The following is a 20,605-nucleotide window of genomic DNA, read 5'->3' as shown; positions in this document are numbered from 1 at the left end:
AAAGAAAAGTGCCAAAAATAATGTGCCGACTGCACAGAGTCCCAAAAAAAATGCAATAAATGTCACATAGGCAGCAGGAAAAAATGACAGAAACAGTCCATATTCCTTCACTCTATATCCTGGGATGACAAAATACAGAAGCGTGTTTCTCAAAGGGATCACCACCACCACCGTGCTCCAAGGGGGGAGGAGAATTGCCCACTCACCAGATGCTGTGGCCCAACCCACTTTCGTGTTTGAGCATTCAAGCTTATAATGATGGTCACTGGTCCAGAGTATCCACACCGGGAATCACACCAGCACAGTCAAAAGAAGCTCAGCAGCATATGGAGAGGAAAAAACATATTCCCAATAGCGTGATACCGTTTAAAAGGCTTTATTAAATAAAACATAAGGTAGAAGAAGTGGAAATCACGAAACGCGTCGGGGCGTGACCAGGCGGTGGAACCAGGTTTTGTAAGAGGAGTTTGGAGTACCCAGAAGGCGCGGCGTCCACGGCGTGGAGCCTGGACATCATCTCCCGAAGGGCATCCCTCTCCTATTGGTGACTGTGATATGCGTTTGATGACATACAAGAAATGTGAGTGTGCTACCTTATGTTTTATTTAATAAAGCCTTTTAAACGGTATCACGCTATTGGGAATATGTTTTTTCCTCTCCATATGCTGCTGAGCTTCTTTTGACTGTGCTGATGTGATTCCCGGTGTGGATACTCTGGACCAGTGACCATCATTATAAGCTTGAATGCTCAAACACGAAAGTGGGTTGGGCCACAGCATCTGATGAGTGGGCAATTCTCCTCCCCCCTTGGAGCACGGTGGTGGTGGTGATCCCTTTGAGAAACACGCTTCTGTATTTTGTCATCCCAGGATATAGAGTGAAGGAATATGGACTGTTTCTGTCATTTTTTCCTGCTGCCTATGTGACATTTATTGCATTTTTTTTGGGACTCTGTGCAGTCAGCACATTATTTTTGGCACTTTTCTTTTTGATAAGTTTGCGCTACTATATATACACATAGAGATACTGTGGAGTGTCTATCTACTATATATCTTTTTTTATATTTTCTCAGTCAAGTAGCTGCATAGCCATTATATTTATTGGTGAGTGGTCCTCATTTTGAGCGCTTGGGATAGCTTTTATCTTTATTTGGTCTTCGGTGGGCATTTAAGCTGTCATGTCATATCTTATATATATATATATATATATATATATATATATATATATATATATATATATATATATATATATATATATATATATATATATATATATATATATATATATATATATATATATATATATATATATACATACAAGGTGTGCAGCCCTTAAAGCGGAGTTCCACTTAAAAAAATACATAAATACCCCCGGGACAGTCAGGGCTAGTGCATTCCACAATGGATAGCCTCTGAACTGTCCCGGGTTGCACTTACATTTTAGAATACTTACCTTGAAAATGTATTGTCCAGCGCTGCCATCTCAGGTGTGGGCAGCTTGAAGTGAGCGAGATCCTCTTCTGCGTCGTCTTCGGTCCCGCCGTGACTTCCGGGGCTGCAGCGTCATCCCTTCACAGCTTCCGGGCATGCCCAGACGCTGTTTAGCAAGGTATGACGCCGCCTGCACCAGAACTGACGTCGGTGCCGGTGCATTGATTCCTGGGAGCGATAAGTTCAGCTCCCAGGAATCATTGCAAGCCAGGAAGGGACGACTCGCCGTGGCCGCCGAGGGAGGAAGAGGAAGTAAGGCAAGTATATTATCTTCTAAAACAAGGCAAGTAAAAAAAATAATCATTGCGCTTATCCATTTGTTTTTCAGGTGACCCAGAGCAAGAAGATGGACGGAAGTTACATTTTAGGGTGGAACTCCACTTTAATATAGACCTAGCAAAAGATGGGTCAATGGGACCACAAGAATCTATCAATCAATGGACACAAAATGAAATTAACACTATTAAAACACCAGCACCACACGCATCTCATGCATCTCCCCAATGCCTTGGCTTTGTTTGGAGTTTTGGCTATCCACTTCTACACAGTTCAAAGGGAACACCTCTGCAGAACACAACTTATGCGCTTCTTGCTTTTGTGATATGCGAGTGTAATATTTTTTAAATACATTAAACCAACGTGTTGCTTACTTCACCATGGAGGAGTTTGTTTATTTTTGCCAACCCCACGTTATACCTGCCTTGGTGAAACCACCTATGAGGGTGTACACTAAATCAGTCTGGTTATGATCCCTGGATTATATACGGTTCTGGAATCAGGATTCAATACCCATTCAGCTGATCGTTGTGCTTTGAGACAACTACTTTTGGAGCTAGTGTGGATCTCTGTAATGGGGATCTACACATTCTGGTAAGCGGCCACACTAACTGGTGATTGGTGGAGGTTCTGTTGTTATAACAAGCACACGGTGAATGGGATTGTTCCTGAGGGTTTTATCGTTATGGATTTTTTATGATTACATTTTAAATCATTACATGTTTTAATAGTGTTCATTTCATTTTGTGTCCACTGATTGATAGATTCTTGTGGTCCCACTGACCCATCTTTTGCTAGGTCTATATTAAGCGCTGCACACCTTGTTCATATTTTTGCTTAGTTGGGGTTCAACAACCTTATGTGCTGGCTGCTAAAATATACTTTACTTAGCCATTACTACAGATCAAGCGCAGTGATTTATTAAATCTATATATATTTATTTATTTATTTTTTTTTTTACTTAAGTTAATTTTTATTTGGTTTTCACAAGAAATAAACAATCACATAAGAAACACAATAAGTTTTGGACACATAAGTATTGGACACAGAAGGTCGCTATATTATACTTAACTGCACTATTGATAATTGCCTATACACCATAGTAAATGTGTATGCCCCCAACACGCACCAATTAAGGTTTTTCCGTAAACTGTGGGCTAAAATTAACAAACTCAAATCAGGAAGATTAATTGTTTGTGGAGACTTTAACATGGTGGCAAACCACGGTATGGATGCTTCATCCAAGGGAAGATCCTCGGCTCCTTCCTTGGCTACATTCATCCACGATGCTACCAGCACGCAGAGGAGAGGGATTATTCATATTTTTCTGTGAGCCATAATTCCTACAGCAGAATCGACATGTTTCTAGTTGACTTACAAACACTATCACATGTCACTCACACATCTATTTCTCAGATAACATGGTCAGACCATGCACCAATTCACATGTCACTGTCCCACCGTCCTGTTTCCCCAACTACATTTATATGGAGATGTAATAACTCCATTCTATCAGATCCTGAATCTTTCAAATCTTTGAAAGCACAGGTGGAGGAATTTTTTTCTATCAACAATACACCGGACATAGACCCGGCATTGTTGTGGATTACACATAAGGCTTTTGCGAGAGGACTCCTCATTCAGCTGGGGGCTAAGTTGAGGAAGAGGTTCAATCGCAAAATGGAAGAGCTTATTCGCGATGTCCAAACTCTGGACACTGCGAATAAAAAGACCCCTTCATTATCCAACGCTTCAAGATTGAGGTCTCTCCGTGCTGACCTTAGAAGACTTTTGTTGGAACGTCATGGAAACATGTTAGCACACCTTCACATGCAGTATTACTCTGCAAACAATAAAGCAGGCAAATTTCTGTCATCTAGGATTAAGACGAAGAGAGTTAAAACCAGAATCGAAGGTATTGTGCATCCACACACGGGTAACAAACACTTGCACCCACAAGAGATAGCGGACGCGTTCGCTGATTACTACAGCGCCCTATATAGTCTCAAGATAGACAAAGACACCCCTCAACCGACGGACGCATCCATCTGTAATTTTTTAGACAACCTTCATCTTCCGACTTTGTCGACCGATAAAGTAACACCTAAACAGACCATTCACTATCAAAGAAGTGACTGATACACTCGCAACTATGCCCTTAAATAAGTCTCCAGGTCCTGATGGATTCACAAACGAATATCTCAGGTCTTTGCAAGACCAATTAGCACCCCACTTGTTGAACCTTTTCACAAAAACGGTTAAGGTGGGTACATTACCCACTGAAATGTTACAAGCCAATATAATTACAATCCCTAAAGTTGGTAAATCTCCCTCAGATCCTGCCGGCTATAGGCCGATATCTCTTTTGAACAGTGATGTCAAGCTATACGCTAAACTTATAGCCAATAGGATCGCATTAATTCTACCTACTTTGGTAAAGGAGGACCAGATGGGGTTCGTCAAGGGGAGACAGGCCCCTGACGCTACAAGGCGAGTTATCAATTTGCTCCATCAGGCAGAACGCACTAAAACGCCTTCTCTGCTCTTATCAATAGATGCAGAGAAGGCGTTTGATCGTGTCCACTGGGGATACATGAGGGCAGTATTGGGGAAGTTTGGTTTTATTGGACCGATTTTTTCGGCTATTATGAGCTTATATACATCTCCAACCGCTCGAGTATTCTCTGCGGGCACTCTATCCAAAACTTTTCCAATATTAAATGGTACGCGCCAGGGGTGCCCACTTTCTCCTCTAATATTTAACTTACTGATCGAGCCCTTGGCGGAAACGTTAAGACAAAATCCTAGGATTTCTGGCTTTAAAATTCAGCACCTACAACATACCATCACGCTTTTTGCGGATGACATAATTCTGAGCTTGACGAACCCCATCGTGTCCTTACCTGCTGTCCATGACACTTTGCAGACATTTAGCAATATCTCTTACTATAAGGTCAATTTCGATAAATCAGTCATCCTAAATATGGGCATACAGGGCCACGCACTTAGCCATCTTAAGCAAAATTTACCTTATACATGGACCCCCCAAGCTTTGCAATACTTGGGTATAACCTTGACATTTCCAACCTCAGGGCTACAGACACTTAATCTGCGATCACTGACAACTTCCATTTCCAATGATACTAATAAGTTAAAAAAGACGGAACTATCATGGGCAGGAAGAATAGCTGCATTTAAAATGACTTGCCTCCCCAAGATAGTATATATTTTTCGCGCCCTTCCGATTTATATTCCTAAACACTATATCAATTCGCTCAATAAACTCCTGCGCAACTTTGTTTGGCAGGGAAAACGGGCAAGGTGTGCATATCTACATATGATACGACACAAATCAGTTGGTGGATTGGGACTACCAAGCCTTGAGGACTATTATCATGCATCTCGCTTGGCTCCTTTACAGTATTGGTTTACCCATAAAACTCACAAAATTTCTCTTCCGTGGCTTCCGATTGAAGCTGCACTATCTAATTCACAGGAACTATATACATTACTTTTGGCAGATATGTGGAAACCTATACCAATTCAGACCCTTCCGTTAACAATAAGAGCCTCTCTTCAGTCTTGGCGTCATCTAATTGCTCAATCACAGTTACAACCACAGCCAAACAATATATTAGTTCCCATACCCCTATCGACAATGTGTATCTTGCTCCCTAACGTTCACATTAATAAATTGGTGGTAGCAGGTATTGAAACAGTGACACAATTATACCAAAATAATATTATTAAGTCTTTCGCAGCCCTTCAACGAGAATTTTCACTCACCCCTCAAGCGGTTTTTGCCTACATTAGTATAGTGAGTTTTATATCTAAACACCCACTCCCTAAACTTGAAATTCCTCAATTACTTTGGAAATATCTCACAGATCCAAACTAAGCTTAAAGGGATATCGGTGTTTTATAATCAACTACAGCAGAAACTCACCTTTTTTAAATCATCGTACATGAAGAAATGGGAAAGAGACCTCGGCATGTCCTTTTCCAATGAGCAATGGAGATGGGCGATACGAGCGTCTTACAAAGCAACACAATGTGTAACACATTGGGAACAATTTCAAAAAATAGTCACTAGATGGTATCTATCCCCCTACCGCCTGTCCTTAATATACCCTAATTATGACCCATTGTGCTGGCGTGAGTGTGACCAAGCTGGCACAATTTTTCATATATTCTGGTCCTGTAAAAGTCTTGTTAGTTTTTGGAGGAAAATTTTTGAAGTACTTTCTGAAGTTTCCGGTATATTGATCAAACCTGAACCCGCAATAGCTCTATTATTTTTGGGTATTGAAAATATACCACTTGATATCAGAACAGTATTTATACATATACTGATAGCAGCTAAAACGGTAATTGCTAGATGTTGGAAACAACCCATAGCCCCTTCCCATATAGAGGTAATAGGTTTAGTCAACCAGAACTATTCTTTGGAAAAGGCATATGCATACTCAGTGTGTCGTGGCAAGAAATTTTATACAGCTTGGCTTCTCTGGCAACAAAGCCCCTACTTTCACAGTGTCTAACAGAAGAATGGAGGCGGGTGGATGGTGAGATTCAGAGCATGATGGTGCCTCCTCCGGTATCTGTCTTGGCATTCCCTGTTTTTGTTTTTTTGTTCCCCCCTTGGGGTATCTCTTATGTATCTCCTATATATTTCCTGGGTAGTCTCCTAGGTTTTGAATGTATACAGTATTAGACTTCCTCGTTTCCTGTTCTTGCCATATATAATGTTATAATGTATTGTGATTAACATACTACATCAATAGTCTCTTCTGTTCCTTTGTTGTTTTTTTTTTTTTTTCTTTCCTTTCCCCTTTCTTTTTCTTTTCTCCTTTCCATTATTATTATCTATTTTTTTTTTTATATGCGCTCTAAATTTTTTTATTTTAAATTGGTATCACATAAATATCCTTTGTGATCGCAATAGGCAGTGACAGGTACTCCCTTACGGAGAGATCTGGGGTCTATTAGATCCCTATTCTGCCCTTAAAAGCATTTGATCAACACCAAGATTGGTGTGATCAAATGCTTTTTATTTAAAAAAAAAAAAAAAAAAAATGGAGTTGTTTACATTCAGGGAAACCAGAAGTGATGTATGGTCAGAGGCGAATAGTGCCATTCTGGGCTTTGTTTGCCTGTATGATCAGCCTGTGGAAGTGTCGGCTGGTAAATCAGGTCTAACCCGGGATGATACCTGCAGCTAGACATCTTCCCAATGTAAGCACTTTAAGTCCAGCGACGTAACAGAGGTCTGGTGCTAGAGTCGTCAAATGGTTAAGAAAAAAGCTGAATGCGACAACACGTCTCTGGAATACTGATTCTGTGTTTAATATAATCAACTAATGCAATTGGTCTTCTTATGAGGAAAGCTGCAGTGCCTGCATGCCTTTAGAATTAACCCTTAAAGCGGAGTTCCGGGCACAAAATCGATATTTTTTTTTTTGTGCCCGTCCGCTTCTACGCCTTCACCTGAAAAGGAATTGGATAGTTAGGTTTTTTTTTTTTTTTTTATTTACTCACCTTGTAATTTAAGATCGAAGATACTCACCTAGTCTTCACTTCCTCCCTCTGTGCCGAGGCTCAGTGGTCTCTTCCGGGCTTGCACTGATTCCTGGGAGCTGAACGTCATCGCTCTCAGGAATCAATGCGACGGCACCGGCCCCGCTCGTCACTTCCGGAAGTGACGAGAGGGGCCGGTGCAGGCGCATTCTGGGAGAAGAAGACGCCGAAGAGGACCGCGCCGGCTTCAGCTGCCCACAAGAGATGGAAACGCTGTGGAAGAAATTTTATAAGTGAGTATTTCTTCTAAGAGGTAAGTGCGAACCGGGACAGATCAGAGGCTAGCCATTGTGGAATGTACTAGCCCTGACTTCTGTGCCCGGAACTCCGCTTTAAAAGAGTATACCACCAAAAATATAATTCCCATTATAGGAGGATGCCTAAAATTTTACTTCTGTCATGGCGCAGACATATGGGAAAATCAGTAAGCCAATTGCACAACCAGGAAATTACATTTCTGTTAAAGTTCTGTACACCAATTGTGTACAGAAGGAAGGCCTGTAGGATGCAATATTGCATTGAATTTAAGAGACTCTTACGGCTGCTGCAATACTCGTTTAACGACTTACCTGTTTTGCGACCGCTCGGACTTACGACCGCCTCTGCTACGTACCTTTTTTATGACTGCACTCGGACTTACGATCTCCTCTGCCGCGTACCTTACGACCGCCTCTGCCGACCCGCCTGCGCAGGACGTCATGTCATCACTCTGCACAGCCTCGTTCTCACTCCCGGCCTGCTGTTTTACAGGTATGTACATACTGTACTCGGTTCTCCTCAATGCCACTTCAAGCATTCCTTGTACTGTTATGGCTTTATGTACAGTACTGTAATGTGTGCTTGTAATGTACAGGTATTGCCCACACCATGTCAGAAAAGAGGTCAGAAAAGAGAAAAAGTGTGCATGCACCTGCAGAAATTACTCTGAAAAAAAGAATATCTATTGATCTTGGTATGAAAATGAAGATCATTAAGGACTATGAGGCTGGAAAATAAAAAAAAAGTTAAAGAAATAGCAAGTGAATTGAAACTTGCACAGTCTACATTTCAACAATTCTAAAGGATAAGGATAGAGTGAAAGAGGCAGTAAAAGCATCAACAGGATATCAAGCCATAATAACTAGGCAGCGGAAAGGCCTCATTCATGAAATGGAGAAATTGCTGGCGGTATGGATTGATGACCAAATAGAAAAAAGAATGCCAATGAGTCTTTTACGGATTCAAACCAAAGCACGCAGTATTTTTGACAGTTTTGAAAGTGCACAAAGGAGAAGAATCAACTGAAACATTTACAGCAAGTCATGAATGGTTTCAGAGGTTTTGTGGGAGATTCAACCTCCACAATTGGAGTATCAGTGGTGAGGCTGCAAGTGCAGATGTGGAAGCAGCTGAAAAATTTGTTGTTGAATTTGATAAAATCATCGAAAACTGTGGCTACTGTCCTGAGCAGATATTCAACGTGGATGAAACTGGACTTTTCTGGAAAAAATGCCTGAAAGGTCCTACATACACAAAGAAGATAAAACAATGCCTGGTTTTAAGGTTTTTAAAGACAGGGTCACGTTGTTGGGAGGAAATGTTGCTGGGTTCAAGTTAAAGCCTCTCCTCATTTATCGTTCACAGAACCCACGTGCATTGAAGCAGGTTAGTAAGCACAAGCTATATTTGATGACTGGTTCATCAATTGTTTCATACCCTCAATCAAGCATTCTGTGTAAAAGGGTGTTCCCTTTAAAATTATCCTCCTGCTTGATAATGCCCTAGGCCACCCCCAGCATCTGGATGACCTTCATCCAGACGTAAAGGTAGTGTATCTGCCTAAACACACAACTGCTATCCTACAAACCATGGATCAGGGTGCAATAGCAACATTCAAGGCCTACTATTTTCACACCACCTTTTCCAAAGCTGAAGCAGCAACTGAAAATGATGAAGTTACCCTTCGTGATCTTTGGAAAGCTTACATTTTAAACTGCATAAAAAACATTGCATCAGCTTGGGAGAAAGTAACAGAAAAGTGTATGCAGGGTATATGGACAAAATGCTTAAAGCGTTTTGTGAACAATAGTGAAGGGTTTGATGAAACAGATGTTGAAGTTATAAATGAAAAAAAAGTGTGCAACTTGCTAACATGCTTGACTTAGATGTTGACGTGACAGATAATAAAGACTTCGTGGAATTTGTCGAGGGAGAGCCAAGTAATGAAGATTTAATTGGAAGAACAGCTGGCGTGTTCTCAAAAGTGAATGCAGCTTTATTACAATTAGAGGGGATGGACCCAAATGTTGAAAGGTTCTATAAAGTGGAACGTCAGATGAAGGAACTTATGCAATGTTATTGTGAGATTTATGATGAAAAAAAAAGAAAAATGACAAAGCAAAGCACCTTAACAGAATTCTTCTTACAAGCTACTCCTACCAGTTCTAAGCTACTCCTACCAGTTCTATCATTTCCTTGTCGTCTTCTCCCTTCTCTACAACTCCTGATGACCCTGCTGGTAACTCCAATGATGACACTGTTGATCCTGCTGGTATTTCAGATGCTGACACTGATGGTAACTCCAATGATGACACTGTCGACCTTGCTGGTTATTTCAATGATGACACTGATGACCCTGAAGCACTAACACCCCTTGAAGGATTTGATGACCAAAATGTTACTCTAAATGTCTACTGTACAGTATACAGTTACTTATTTAGACACTGTACATTACTGTATATCCTGTACAATACTGTACAGTAATGTACAAGATTTTTGTAGTTTATATTTTTGTTATGCAAATAAAATAAGTACAGAACTATTGAGTTGGAGTTTTGTGTCCAGACCTTTTTTCCCAGAATACAGTACAGTACTTAAGAATGATTAAAATATTGATTACTTGTGGCTCCTCGTTTAACGACCTGGCCGCTGGAACGGAACCCGGTCGTTAAGTGAGGAGTACCTGTATTTACAAAGGAAAGGTAAATTCCAATATGGTTCATGTAGCAATTGTATACACAATTTTGTTTATTTGCTAAATTTTTCTCACAAAGTTGGAGTTACATTTTAAAGCAATTTCACAATTCTTGCAAGATAAAAGAAAATAAAGCAATACCTGTTCAGCCAGCTGATGCTTGTTTTCAGCTGCTGCCTTTTCTAGTTCCCCTATACGTGTTTGTTGCTGCTGAACCACAGAACGTAGATGTTTTATGCAGTTGTGGTTTGGTAGTTCATCTTTGGGCATTTCTAGGCTGGTGGACAATAAAAAACAAATACAAGTAAAGCTCAAAAGACTCGAACATACATACAATCTAAAACTGTGCAAAACTTGAACATAATCATGCTAATAAATGTAACCGATATGCATATAAAAGTTCACTTTTTACTGTAGTTCGTGAACATGAAACAGAATGACAAGTGTGCATACATCCAACACTAAATACGTATTTGAAGGTAAATGTGCAAGACCGCTATATACAATGGATATGAAAAGTCTACAAACCCCTGATAAAAGGTCAGGTTTCTGTGATGTGAAAAAAGTTCTGAAATGATCTTTCTAATTTTATTTACATTTAATGTGACCTATAAACTGTACAACTCCATTGAAAAACAAAATCTTTTGTGGGGGGGGGGTTAAAAAAAAAAAACTAAAACAATGCGGTTTCATAAGTGTGCACACCCTTTTAATACTGGGGATGTAGCTGTGTTCAGGATTAGGCAATCACATTCAAACTCATGGTCAATAGGGGTCAGTACACACCAACCATCATTTAAAGTGCCTCTGATTAACCCCAAATAAAGTTCAGCTGTTCTAGTAGGTCTTACCTGACATTCTAAAGCCTCGTACACACGATCAGATTATCTGAAGAATTTTCGTCCGTTTTTCGTTGCATGCTAGTCTCATATCGAAAGTGAAGAGGTTACTCAACATACGAAAACGCTCGTACGACAGAATACCACTTCAGAAGTGATGTCATGTGTTGAATTGTTTTGTATGTATTCTCTCATTTCCAAGAATGCGTAGTCTTGCTCTTACGATTTTTTTTGGACAAAAACTGTACTAATTAAACGAAAATTGGACATTGTGTTCATGTACAATAAAAATTTTATAGCCTGCACATTCAGCTTTTGTCGTACGAAAATGCGTAACCAGCTTTCGAAAGTACTGCACTAATGATCCTAAAATTGGCAGATTGTTCATGGAATGAAATTTTACTTCTGTTCTTTTCTTGTCGTGTGTACGAATGAGCCTCAAGTCGCATCCTACAGCAAAAGCCATGGTCCGCAGGGAGCTTCCAAAGCATCAGAGGAATCTCATTGTTAAAAGTTATCAGTCAGGAGAAGTGTACAAAAGAATTTCCAAGGCATTCGCTATATCCTGGAACACCGTGAAAACAGTCGACTGGAGAAAATATGGCACAACAGTGACATTACCAAGAACTGGACGTTCCTCCACAATTGATGAAAAAACGAGAAGAAAACTGGTCAGGGAGGCTGTCCTAAGGCCTACAGCACTATAAATGTAGCTGAAGGAATATCTGGCAAGTACTGAGTTTGTGGTACATATGAGAACATTCTCCCATATTCTTCATATGTCTGGGCTATGGGGTAGAGTGGCAAGATGGATCCTTTAAGAAAAACGTACAAGCCTTGCTAAATTTTGCAAAAACCCATCTGAAGTCTCCCAAAAGCATGTGGGGAAAATGTGTTATGTCTGATGAAACCAAGGTTGAACTTTTTCTCCATAATTCAAAAATCTGAATTTTTGTAAAATCTTACCGTAAAATTCCTTTCTCTGAGTCCTCCGACAGTCGCCGCCCACTCATACAGTCTTCACCAATGGGATGTCCCAAAGCAGTGTAGACACGAGGGGTGGGAGACTCAACCGTATAAAAAGGCAACGCAGTACCCACATCAGAGAAAGGAACCTTACACACAAAGTAAGAGAACCTACTGGGCAACAGAAAAAAGCTTAACAGGAGCAACTACCCAGGAAAGCAAATAACCCTCGGGATAAACAACCCCAACAGCCAGGGACCCACAAAAAAAACAGGGTCCCCTAAGGCACTGCAGCACAGAGAACTTTGCGGCCAAAGGAGGCATCAGCTGATGCCAGAACCTCAATCTTATAGAATTTGGAAAAAGTCGCAGCCTTGCACACCTGGGCCACCGAAGCCTGATGCCGGTAAGTCCAGGACGTACTCATCGATCTGGTAGAGTGCGCCTTAAAGCGGTTGTATCCCGCTTTTTGACACTTTCACCTACAGGTAAGCCTATAATAAGGCTTACCTGTAGGTACAAATAATATCTCCTAAACCGGCATGGTTTAGGAGATATTTACAGTGCGCGAGCGGCGCATGCGCTCTGAAGGTCCGGGGGGACCTTCAATTAAGTTGCCGGGAGCTTGCCGGAAAAATCACTCCCGCGCGCATGCGCGGGAGTGACGTCATCGCGGCTCCGGCCAATCAGCGCGCTGGAGCAGTCTCTTCCAGCCAATCAGCGCGCCGGAGCCGCCGAACCCGGAAGAGACGAGGGATCATGGCAGCGCCCGCATCGATGTCCGGGGGTCCGTGTTGGGGCTTCGTTTTAAGGTAAGTTACACATAATGGGCTAGTATGCGATGCATACTAGCTCATTATGCCTTTACCTTGCAGGTTTTTTTTTTTTTTTAATTTTTTTTTTTTATAGGGTTTACAACCGCTTTAACAGGGAAGGGTGGAACCCATTCCTTCAAAGCATAGGTCTGAACAATTGTAGGGATGCACCGAAATGAAAATTTTGGGCCGAAACCGAAAATGCAGGATGCCATTGGCTGAAAACCGAAAATGACTTTTTCCCCCAAATAATTTTAAAATAGATAGAACAGGGGCATACGCCAAAAAACAGGCAGCGACGTACACCTGTCGCTGCCACCCTGTCACAGTATATGTACTGTGATGGGTTGGCAATAGGTTAATTTAATTACCAATGGTATTTGTATTATGCAGCATGAGGGGGTTAATGTATTGTCACTGATGCATTAGTGACCGACGAGTGGCAGTTAATTAACCCCTTTGCGTTGTGATCGCTGAGGCAGCTTACCATTGGTATTAGTATTAATTATGCAGCATGAGGGGGTTAATGTATTGTCACTGCTGCATTAGTGACCGACCAGTGGCAGTTAATGAACCCCTTTGTGCTGCATTCGTGCAACCAGTATCAGTGTTAACACTGGTTGCACTGATACTGGTTGCACTAATGCAGCACAAAGGGGTTAATTAACTGCCACTGGTCGGTCACTAATGCAGCAGTGACAATACATTAACCCCCCTCATGCTGCATAATTAATACTAATACCAATGGTAAGCTGCCTCAGCTATCACAACGCCGCCAACTCAGACACCCTGCGAGCCGACGTGATTGCCACTAGAAAGTCAACCTTCTTAGACAGCAGAGGCAACGATATCTCCCGGATGTTTTCAAAAAGGAGAACGCTGTAACACGGACAAAACCAAGTTCAAGTCCCATGGAGGTAAAGGCGCCCTCCGGGGAGGGGCCAAATGACGCACACCTTGAATGAAAGTGCGAATTAAAGAATGAGACGCCACAGGGCGTTGAAAAAGAACAGCCAGTGCAGATACCTGGCCCTTGATCGTGGCCAGCGCAAGTCGCTGGTCCACACCAGACTGGAGGAAAGCCAACACTCTCGCCACCGATTATGAACGAGTAGAGAAACCCCTGGACTCACACCAGGCAAAATAAGCTTTCCAAGTACGGTAATAAATCTTACCAGACGAGGCTTTCCTAGCCTTGATCAAAGTAGGAATGACCTCTGAGGAGAGACCCCTGTCTCTCAGGACCTGGCATTCAACAGCCATGCCGTTAAAGCCAGCGACTGGAAAGCAGGATAGAAGATCGGTCCCTGAAACAGCAGATCTTCCCGCATCGGCAGCCACCAAGGAGGCCCGACGGCCAGGTGAACAATGTCCGTATACCAGGACCGGCGTGGTCAGTCCGGCGCCACCAGAATCACCAACATTGGTTCCCAAGCCAATCTGCGAAGGAACCTGGATAACAACCCTATCGGAGGAAAGGCATACATCAGATGATACTGATGCCAAGGGGCCACCAGCGCATCCGAGGCGTCCGCCAGAGGATTGCGTGTCCTCGCCACGAACCTTCCCACCTTGTTGTTTAGCCGAGACGCGAACAGATCCACATCCGGGGATCCCCACTTCGCACACAGCATTTGAAAGACCTCCGGGTGTAGGGACCATTCCCCCTGGTCCAGGGTCTGGCGGCTCAGATAATCGGCCTGCCAATTCACCACACCCCGAATGTGAACTGCCGAAATCGCCGGGACATGAGTCTCGGCCCAAGACAGAATGTCGGTTACCTCCCAGGCCGCCCGGGCACTCCTGGTGCCCCCTTGGTGGTTGATGTAAGCCACCGCGGTAGCATTGTCCGTCTGTACCCGAACAGGACGGCCCAGAAGTCGATGCGGCCACTGGAAGAGACAGTTTTATCGCTCTCAAATCCAATATGTTGAGCGGAAGGGAGGATTCCTCCCCCGACCAAGTGGCCTGGGCAGACAGGTTGCTCAGGACTCCACCCCAGCCCAACAGGCTGGCATCCGTGGTAATCACTGTCCACATTAACGGCCGGAAGGATTTTCCTTCCGATACAGCTGGGGACTGAAGCCACCACAGAAGATCCATTCTGGTTTGGCGACTCAACGAAACACTCAGATCCAAGGACTGAGGCAGTCTGTCCCACCTGGCCAGGATCTCCGCTTGGAGAGACCGCGTGTGAAACTGAGCAAATGGTATTGCCTCGAAGGCTGACACCATCAACCCCAGGGACCGCATACAGGTCCTGAGTGACGAGACTTTGTTGTCCCAGAGGGACCCAATCTCGTTCTGTAAGGTCCGGAGCTTGTCCTCTGGCAGAAATACCTTCGCTTGAGCAGAGTCCAGAACCATTCCCAAATAGGGAAGACGAACCGAAGGAGACAAAGTCGACTTCTGAACTTTAATGGTCCAACCGAACTCCTGGAGCGCCTGTACCGTAGTCAACAGATCGCGCAACAGGCCCAGAACAGACGCCAACACTTTGGTAAAGACCCTTGAAGCCGAAGCGAGACCGAAAGGTAATGCTACGAACTGATAGTGGTCCTCCCCTATGGCTGATTTCATGCGAAACTTTTGAACACGCACGAAGCGGTTCAGAGCTTTCAAGTCCAGGATCGGATGTACTTTGCGCTCCTTTCTGGGCACAGTGAACAGATTTGAGTAAAACCCCCGAAACCTGTCCCGATGAGGCACCGGGACAATCACCCCCATGGGCAAGAAGGTCCTGCACCGCTTGATGCAGGTCCTGTAACCGCCCTGGGGTCAAAAGAAGATTTGAGGGAAAGAATCTGTCCGCCGGCCGCGAAAGGAATTCGAGCTTGTATCCTGAGCGAATGATTTCCTGAACCCACCTGTCCGGAATTCGGAGCAGCCAAGGTCGGAGGAAAACGCACAAACGTCCCCCCACCTCTGAAACGGGTGAGGGCGTCCCTTCAGGCAGAGGCGGATTGAGCCGCCGCACCAGCGTGGCCGGATTTCTGCTTGGCCGCCCAGGGAAGGCACGAAAGGACCCTTGATTGGGTCCAAAAGGCGGGACCCCGCTTACCGCGAAAAGGCTTATTCTTCGGATTCTGGGGCAGCAGCGTGCTCTTGCCCCCAGTGACTCCTTTCACCAAAGTATCCAAGGCCTCGCCAAAAAGGCAAGACCCTTCATAAGGAAAATCAGCCACCGTTGTCCGTGACGTCTGGTCAGCCGACCAGCTCTCCAACCAGATCAGTCGACAGTTAAGCACCGCGACACTAGACAAGCGTACAGCCAAAAGGGGCCTTATTCAAGGCCGCATCGCATAAATAGATGACCCCTTGAATGAAATCGGTCCACCATGTCCAGCGTAGCAGGTGGGGCAGAATCAGACACGAGAGTGCGTCTAAGCACCTTAGTCCAATCCGCCACCGCCTGAGCCACCATGACAGAAGCGAAAATAGGTTCGAGCATGGAACCCGCCACCATGTAGGCATGGCGGGCAAGAGACTCCAACCTCCTGTCCATAGGATCCCGGGCCACCAGGGTATCTTCAGTGGGAACCAAAGTAGCCTTGTTTAACACGGCCACAGTGTAAGCCACCTGGGGAGCAACACACCAGCGCGAATCCGTAGAAGGAGCAAAGGGGTAAAGCAGTTGAAACCGTTTTGGCACCGTGAACGGGCGTTTCAAACTGCGCCATTGTTCATTCACCGTGTGATGAAACTCAGCGGGGCAGGGAAAAACCTGCACCAACTTGCGGGACCTATGTGTACCAAAAGAGGACACAATGCCCGGAGGATTGGGCTCATCCTCCAAAATGTAGGGTTTCTTTAACAGAAGAAATCAACGCATCCATAGCTGCGCGTTCTTCAGGCGATCCGGGGGGAGAATCCTCAACCCCCTCCACCTCCACCTCCGCCTCAGACCCCAGCAGGTCCTGAGGAAAGCGAGACCCTGAAAAGGTCACGCCACCCACAGCAGCCACATCACCATCTGAATCAGAAGAGAAAGATATCCTAGGCCTTTTTCTAGCAGCCCGTTCAGCCATCAGCACCTCCATTTTGGACACTAAAGTCGCCACCATAGCGGCCAAATTAGGTAGAACGGGGGGGTTCAGCAGAACTGGGGTCCCCCACCAAGGCTGAGGGGAATTTGCTGTCCTGAGATTCCATTGCAGAAAACACAAGTTACAAAGTACTGGCCCTTTAAGAGCGCTGCGGACCCCACCGCTACACAGACCCCCTACAGGGACAAAACTGAGCCAGAAAGGATAAAACAGAGGAAAATGGAAAGGACAGTCTGCAGAGCCCCACAGAGTGTTACCACACAGATCGCTGTGTGGAAGGAAGGGAGGTCGCCAGAGGCTGAATAATATGCTGCAGGCAAAGGGAAAATGGCTGCCCAAAAGTAGTAATGGGAGGCTCCGGCAAGATGGCCGCCGACATGTGCTCGGAACGATCGTTTTGCCACACACAAGATGGCGCCAAAACCACTACATAGAAGCTGTTGAAAAAGCCCATAGTGAAGCCAGACATGCTGCCCACAACTAAAATGGCGGACCGCGCGGTTTTTACCCCACAGCGGCCGCCGCACACATAGTCTGCACCTCCAAACACCGAAGTGACACAGAAGAGCCCCGCAGGGATCGCATCAGGGAGCCCCACAAACGCACAGACATGAGGGAACACAGCACACAGGACTGCCACCCCAGACCGAGGCCCCACACAGAAAGTACTTACCTGTAACGGATGGCGTGGGGTGCCTCTATTAAACGGAAAGCCGCTGCCCTCAGATAACAGGGAATGCCGTCAGCCAAAACGCAGGACACTGCAGCACTGAACCGCAGATGTGTCCAGTGAGGTAGCCACCTCACAGGCTGCATCCCTGCTGCGGACAGGGATGGGTCGTTCCTAATGCCAGGGCGAACACATGGCTCGATGACGGGCTGGGGATCCATCTGACCCTCTACCCTGGAGAGCCAGGGCGGCCAGTCCGATTCCCAGCTCCGCAAAATCCACCTTCGTCCGAAGATCCGACTAAACTAAAGCTGACAATATAAACAGCTAGTAAAGCAAAGAAAAAACTGACATTCTTGCAAATAAAAAATCATAAGAAAAAGATTAGAAGGCTGAGACTGTAGCCCCAGCACAGGGAAGCCTATCTACTCCTAACGCTAGGCAGAAGACAAACTGAAGTGGGATGGCTTACTGCAGGGGGGTATTGACCAGTGGGACAGCCCCCATGGGTGTGTATGTTAAATGCTTTTGTTTTTAACAAGTCTTATTCCTCTCCTGCGGAGAGGAAGTGAATACCCATTGGTGAAGACTGTATGAGTGGGCGGCGACTGTCGGAGGACGTAAGAGAAAGATAGGTTTGGCGCAAAAAAAACATTGCACATCACCAAATGAACACCATACCCACAGTGAAGCATGGTGGTGGCAGCAGCATCATTCTTTGGGACTGTTTTTCTTCAGCTGGAACAGGTGCCTTAGTCAAGGTAGAGGGAATTATTAACAGTTCCAAATACAGTTAATATTGGCACAAAACCTTCAGGCTTCTGCTAGAAAGCTGAACTTCATCTTTTAGCATGACAACGACCCAAAGCATACATCCAAATCAAGGAATGGCTTCACTAGAAGATTAATGTTTTGGAATGGCCCAGCCAGAGCCCAGACCTGAATCGGATTGAAAATCTGTGGGATGATCAGAAGGGGGCTGTGCACAGGAGATGCCCTTGCAATCTGACAGATTTGGAGTGTTTTTGCAAAGAAGAGTGGGCAAATATTGCCAAGTCAAGATGTGCCATGCTGAGACGACTAATACCCAGCTGTAATAAATTCAAAAGGTACTTCAAAGTATGTTAATTTTCGTTTTTTATTTTTACTTCCCTACACCTAAAGGATTTCAGTTTTTTGTTCAACTGAGTTGTACAGTTATAGGTCACATTGAAGGTGGAAAAGGTTCTGAAATGATTTATCTGTCTTTAATTTTTTTACATCATAGAAACCTCACTATTTAACAGGGGTGTGTAGACTTTTTATAGCCACTGAATCTCCCTGCCCGGCATGGAGAGCAGACTGGGAAGACATCAGTTTACAGTTAGGGTAGGTGTTGAACATCCCCTTACTACTCCGAGCATACTGTAGCTTTTATGCCCTACACTTCTGACCCACTAATAGGTGTAACCACTGGAAATCGTTCACATAAATATATAGTGTTACACTGTATTTTGTTGTAGCCCTTAATAGCAGATCAAGTTCTCCTTCATTCTGCTTTTGTCAGCTAAAGATAACCCAAAATAAAAAAAAATTTAAGTCCTCAGAAAGAATGGGCTCAGGTAAGGAAAGGAGGAGAAGCCCATTCCTTGAGGCCAGAAATGCTAGAAAACAGGCACAAAAACCCAATCAGCCCTATAGAAGAAGAGCTCCATAGTGGGAAAACATAAGAGGGGTTAGTTCCCAAGGAAGACGTGGCAGGTTGCCACAGAAAGCAGTCCTGACCCCCCACCCATAAGGCAAAATTAAAATTGTTTGACTATTGTACCTGCATAACCCGATTGTTTAAACTTAGTAACACTGAAACTAGAGCTATTCCCCCCACATAGTGAGAAGAGTTCTAGTGACCCTAAGACTACTCTAACCCGGATCTGCAGCAATAATGCAGAAAAAAAATGCATATGCGTTTTTGCCGTGATCTTACCGAGTTTGCAGTGCATTTTTTTTAAAACATGTGACTCAAGAACCACACCAAAAACACATTGCGGGTACGTTTTTCATTGCTTTCAATGAGGCTTTTTTTATTTATTTTTTTAACTGACCAAGCATGTTCGAAAAACGCAGCAAGCAAGATTTTCTACACTGGAACAGAAGCGCAACACCCCAATCTGAACACCTACATAGAATGGCATTTTTCTTAAGCATTTCTAACTTTTTTTTTTTTTTTTATGCAAAAGCACTTAAAAGAACTCCAGTTTAAAAACAGCCCAAGCCCCCATTTACATAAGCACAAATTGACATTGATTCAACAGGTCAAATTGCATGTAAAATTGGAACCCATAGCCAGAAATTGGGGCGTCACAATCCGTGGGATTTCCAAAAGTAGTTCCTGCACTACTTTTGGCGACTTTGGGGGCGACTCAACAGACATCTGCCCAGATGTTTTTGCCCTCGAAGTTGGACTGAAACGCGGCTTTTAAATTGTGCGAAGTTCAGATGATTTCAAAGCCGTGTTTAGTGTGAACGAGGGCTAAGCCCCGTTTACATTGGAATGAACAACTTGTCATTTAGTCGCATCATATTGCCGCACTGTTCAAATCGTGATTTTTCAGTGTGATTTGAATAGACCTCTGTGCACGAAGCTACACAGATGTCTTCAAAGTCGCACAAAAATTCACACTGAGATGAGGCTTTAAAAATCGTGCGATTTAAGATAAAGTTGCACGATTTCAAAGCCACAGTCAATGTGAACAGGGCAAAGTTAATAAAATCAGGCAGGGACTGCCTCAAAAAGTTAGCCAGCAGATCCTGAGAGAAATGCTCATGGGAGGGGCACTATTGAGTGTGTTTCTGAACACAGAACCAGACAGACAAAAATGTCATGAAGGGAGAAAGTGAATGAAAGACACCAGGATTAGACCCAGATGGTACAAGGTCAGGGGAGGAATTCAAGAAGAGTACGGTATATATAATAAAAAAAAAAAAAAAAAAAAA

General features: G+C 44.0%; 1 protein-coding gene across 1 annotated transcript in view; it reads right to left on the bottom strand.

The window, feature by feature from the left end:
• The window catches only part of RNF41 (ring finger protein 41), a 172,499-nt gene that overhangs the window by 41,277 nt on the left and 110,617 nt on the right, over positions 1–20,605 (bottom strand). The window contains exon 4 of the mRNA XM_082245466.1: positions 10,438–10,573. Within this exon, the coding sequence (XP_082101592.1) occupies positions 10,438–10,573 (136 nt within the window). The remainder of the gene's footprint in view (positions 1–10,437; positions 10,574–20,605) is intronic.

The sequence above is a fragment of the Pelophylax lessonae genome (genome assembly GCF_965119305.1).
Source record: "Pelophylax lessonae genome assembly, chromosome: 2".
Classification (NCBI taxonomy): domain Eukaryota; kingdom Metazoa; phylum Chordata; class Amphibia; order Anura; family Ranidae; genus Pelophylax; species Pelophylax lessonae.
Note: the sequence above shows the minus strand (reverse complement) of the source record. Positions and strands in the feature narration are given on the sequence as shown.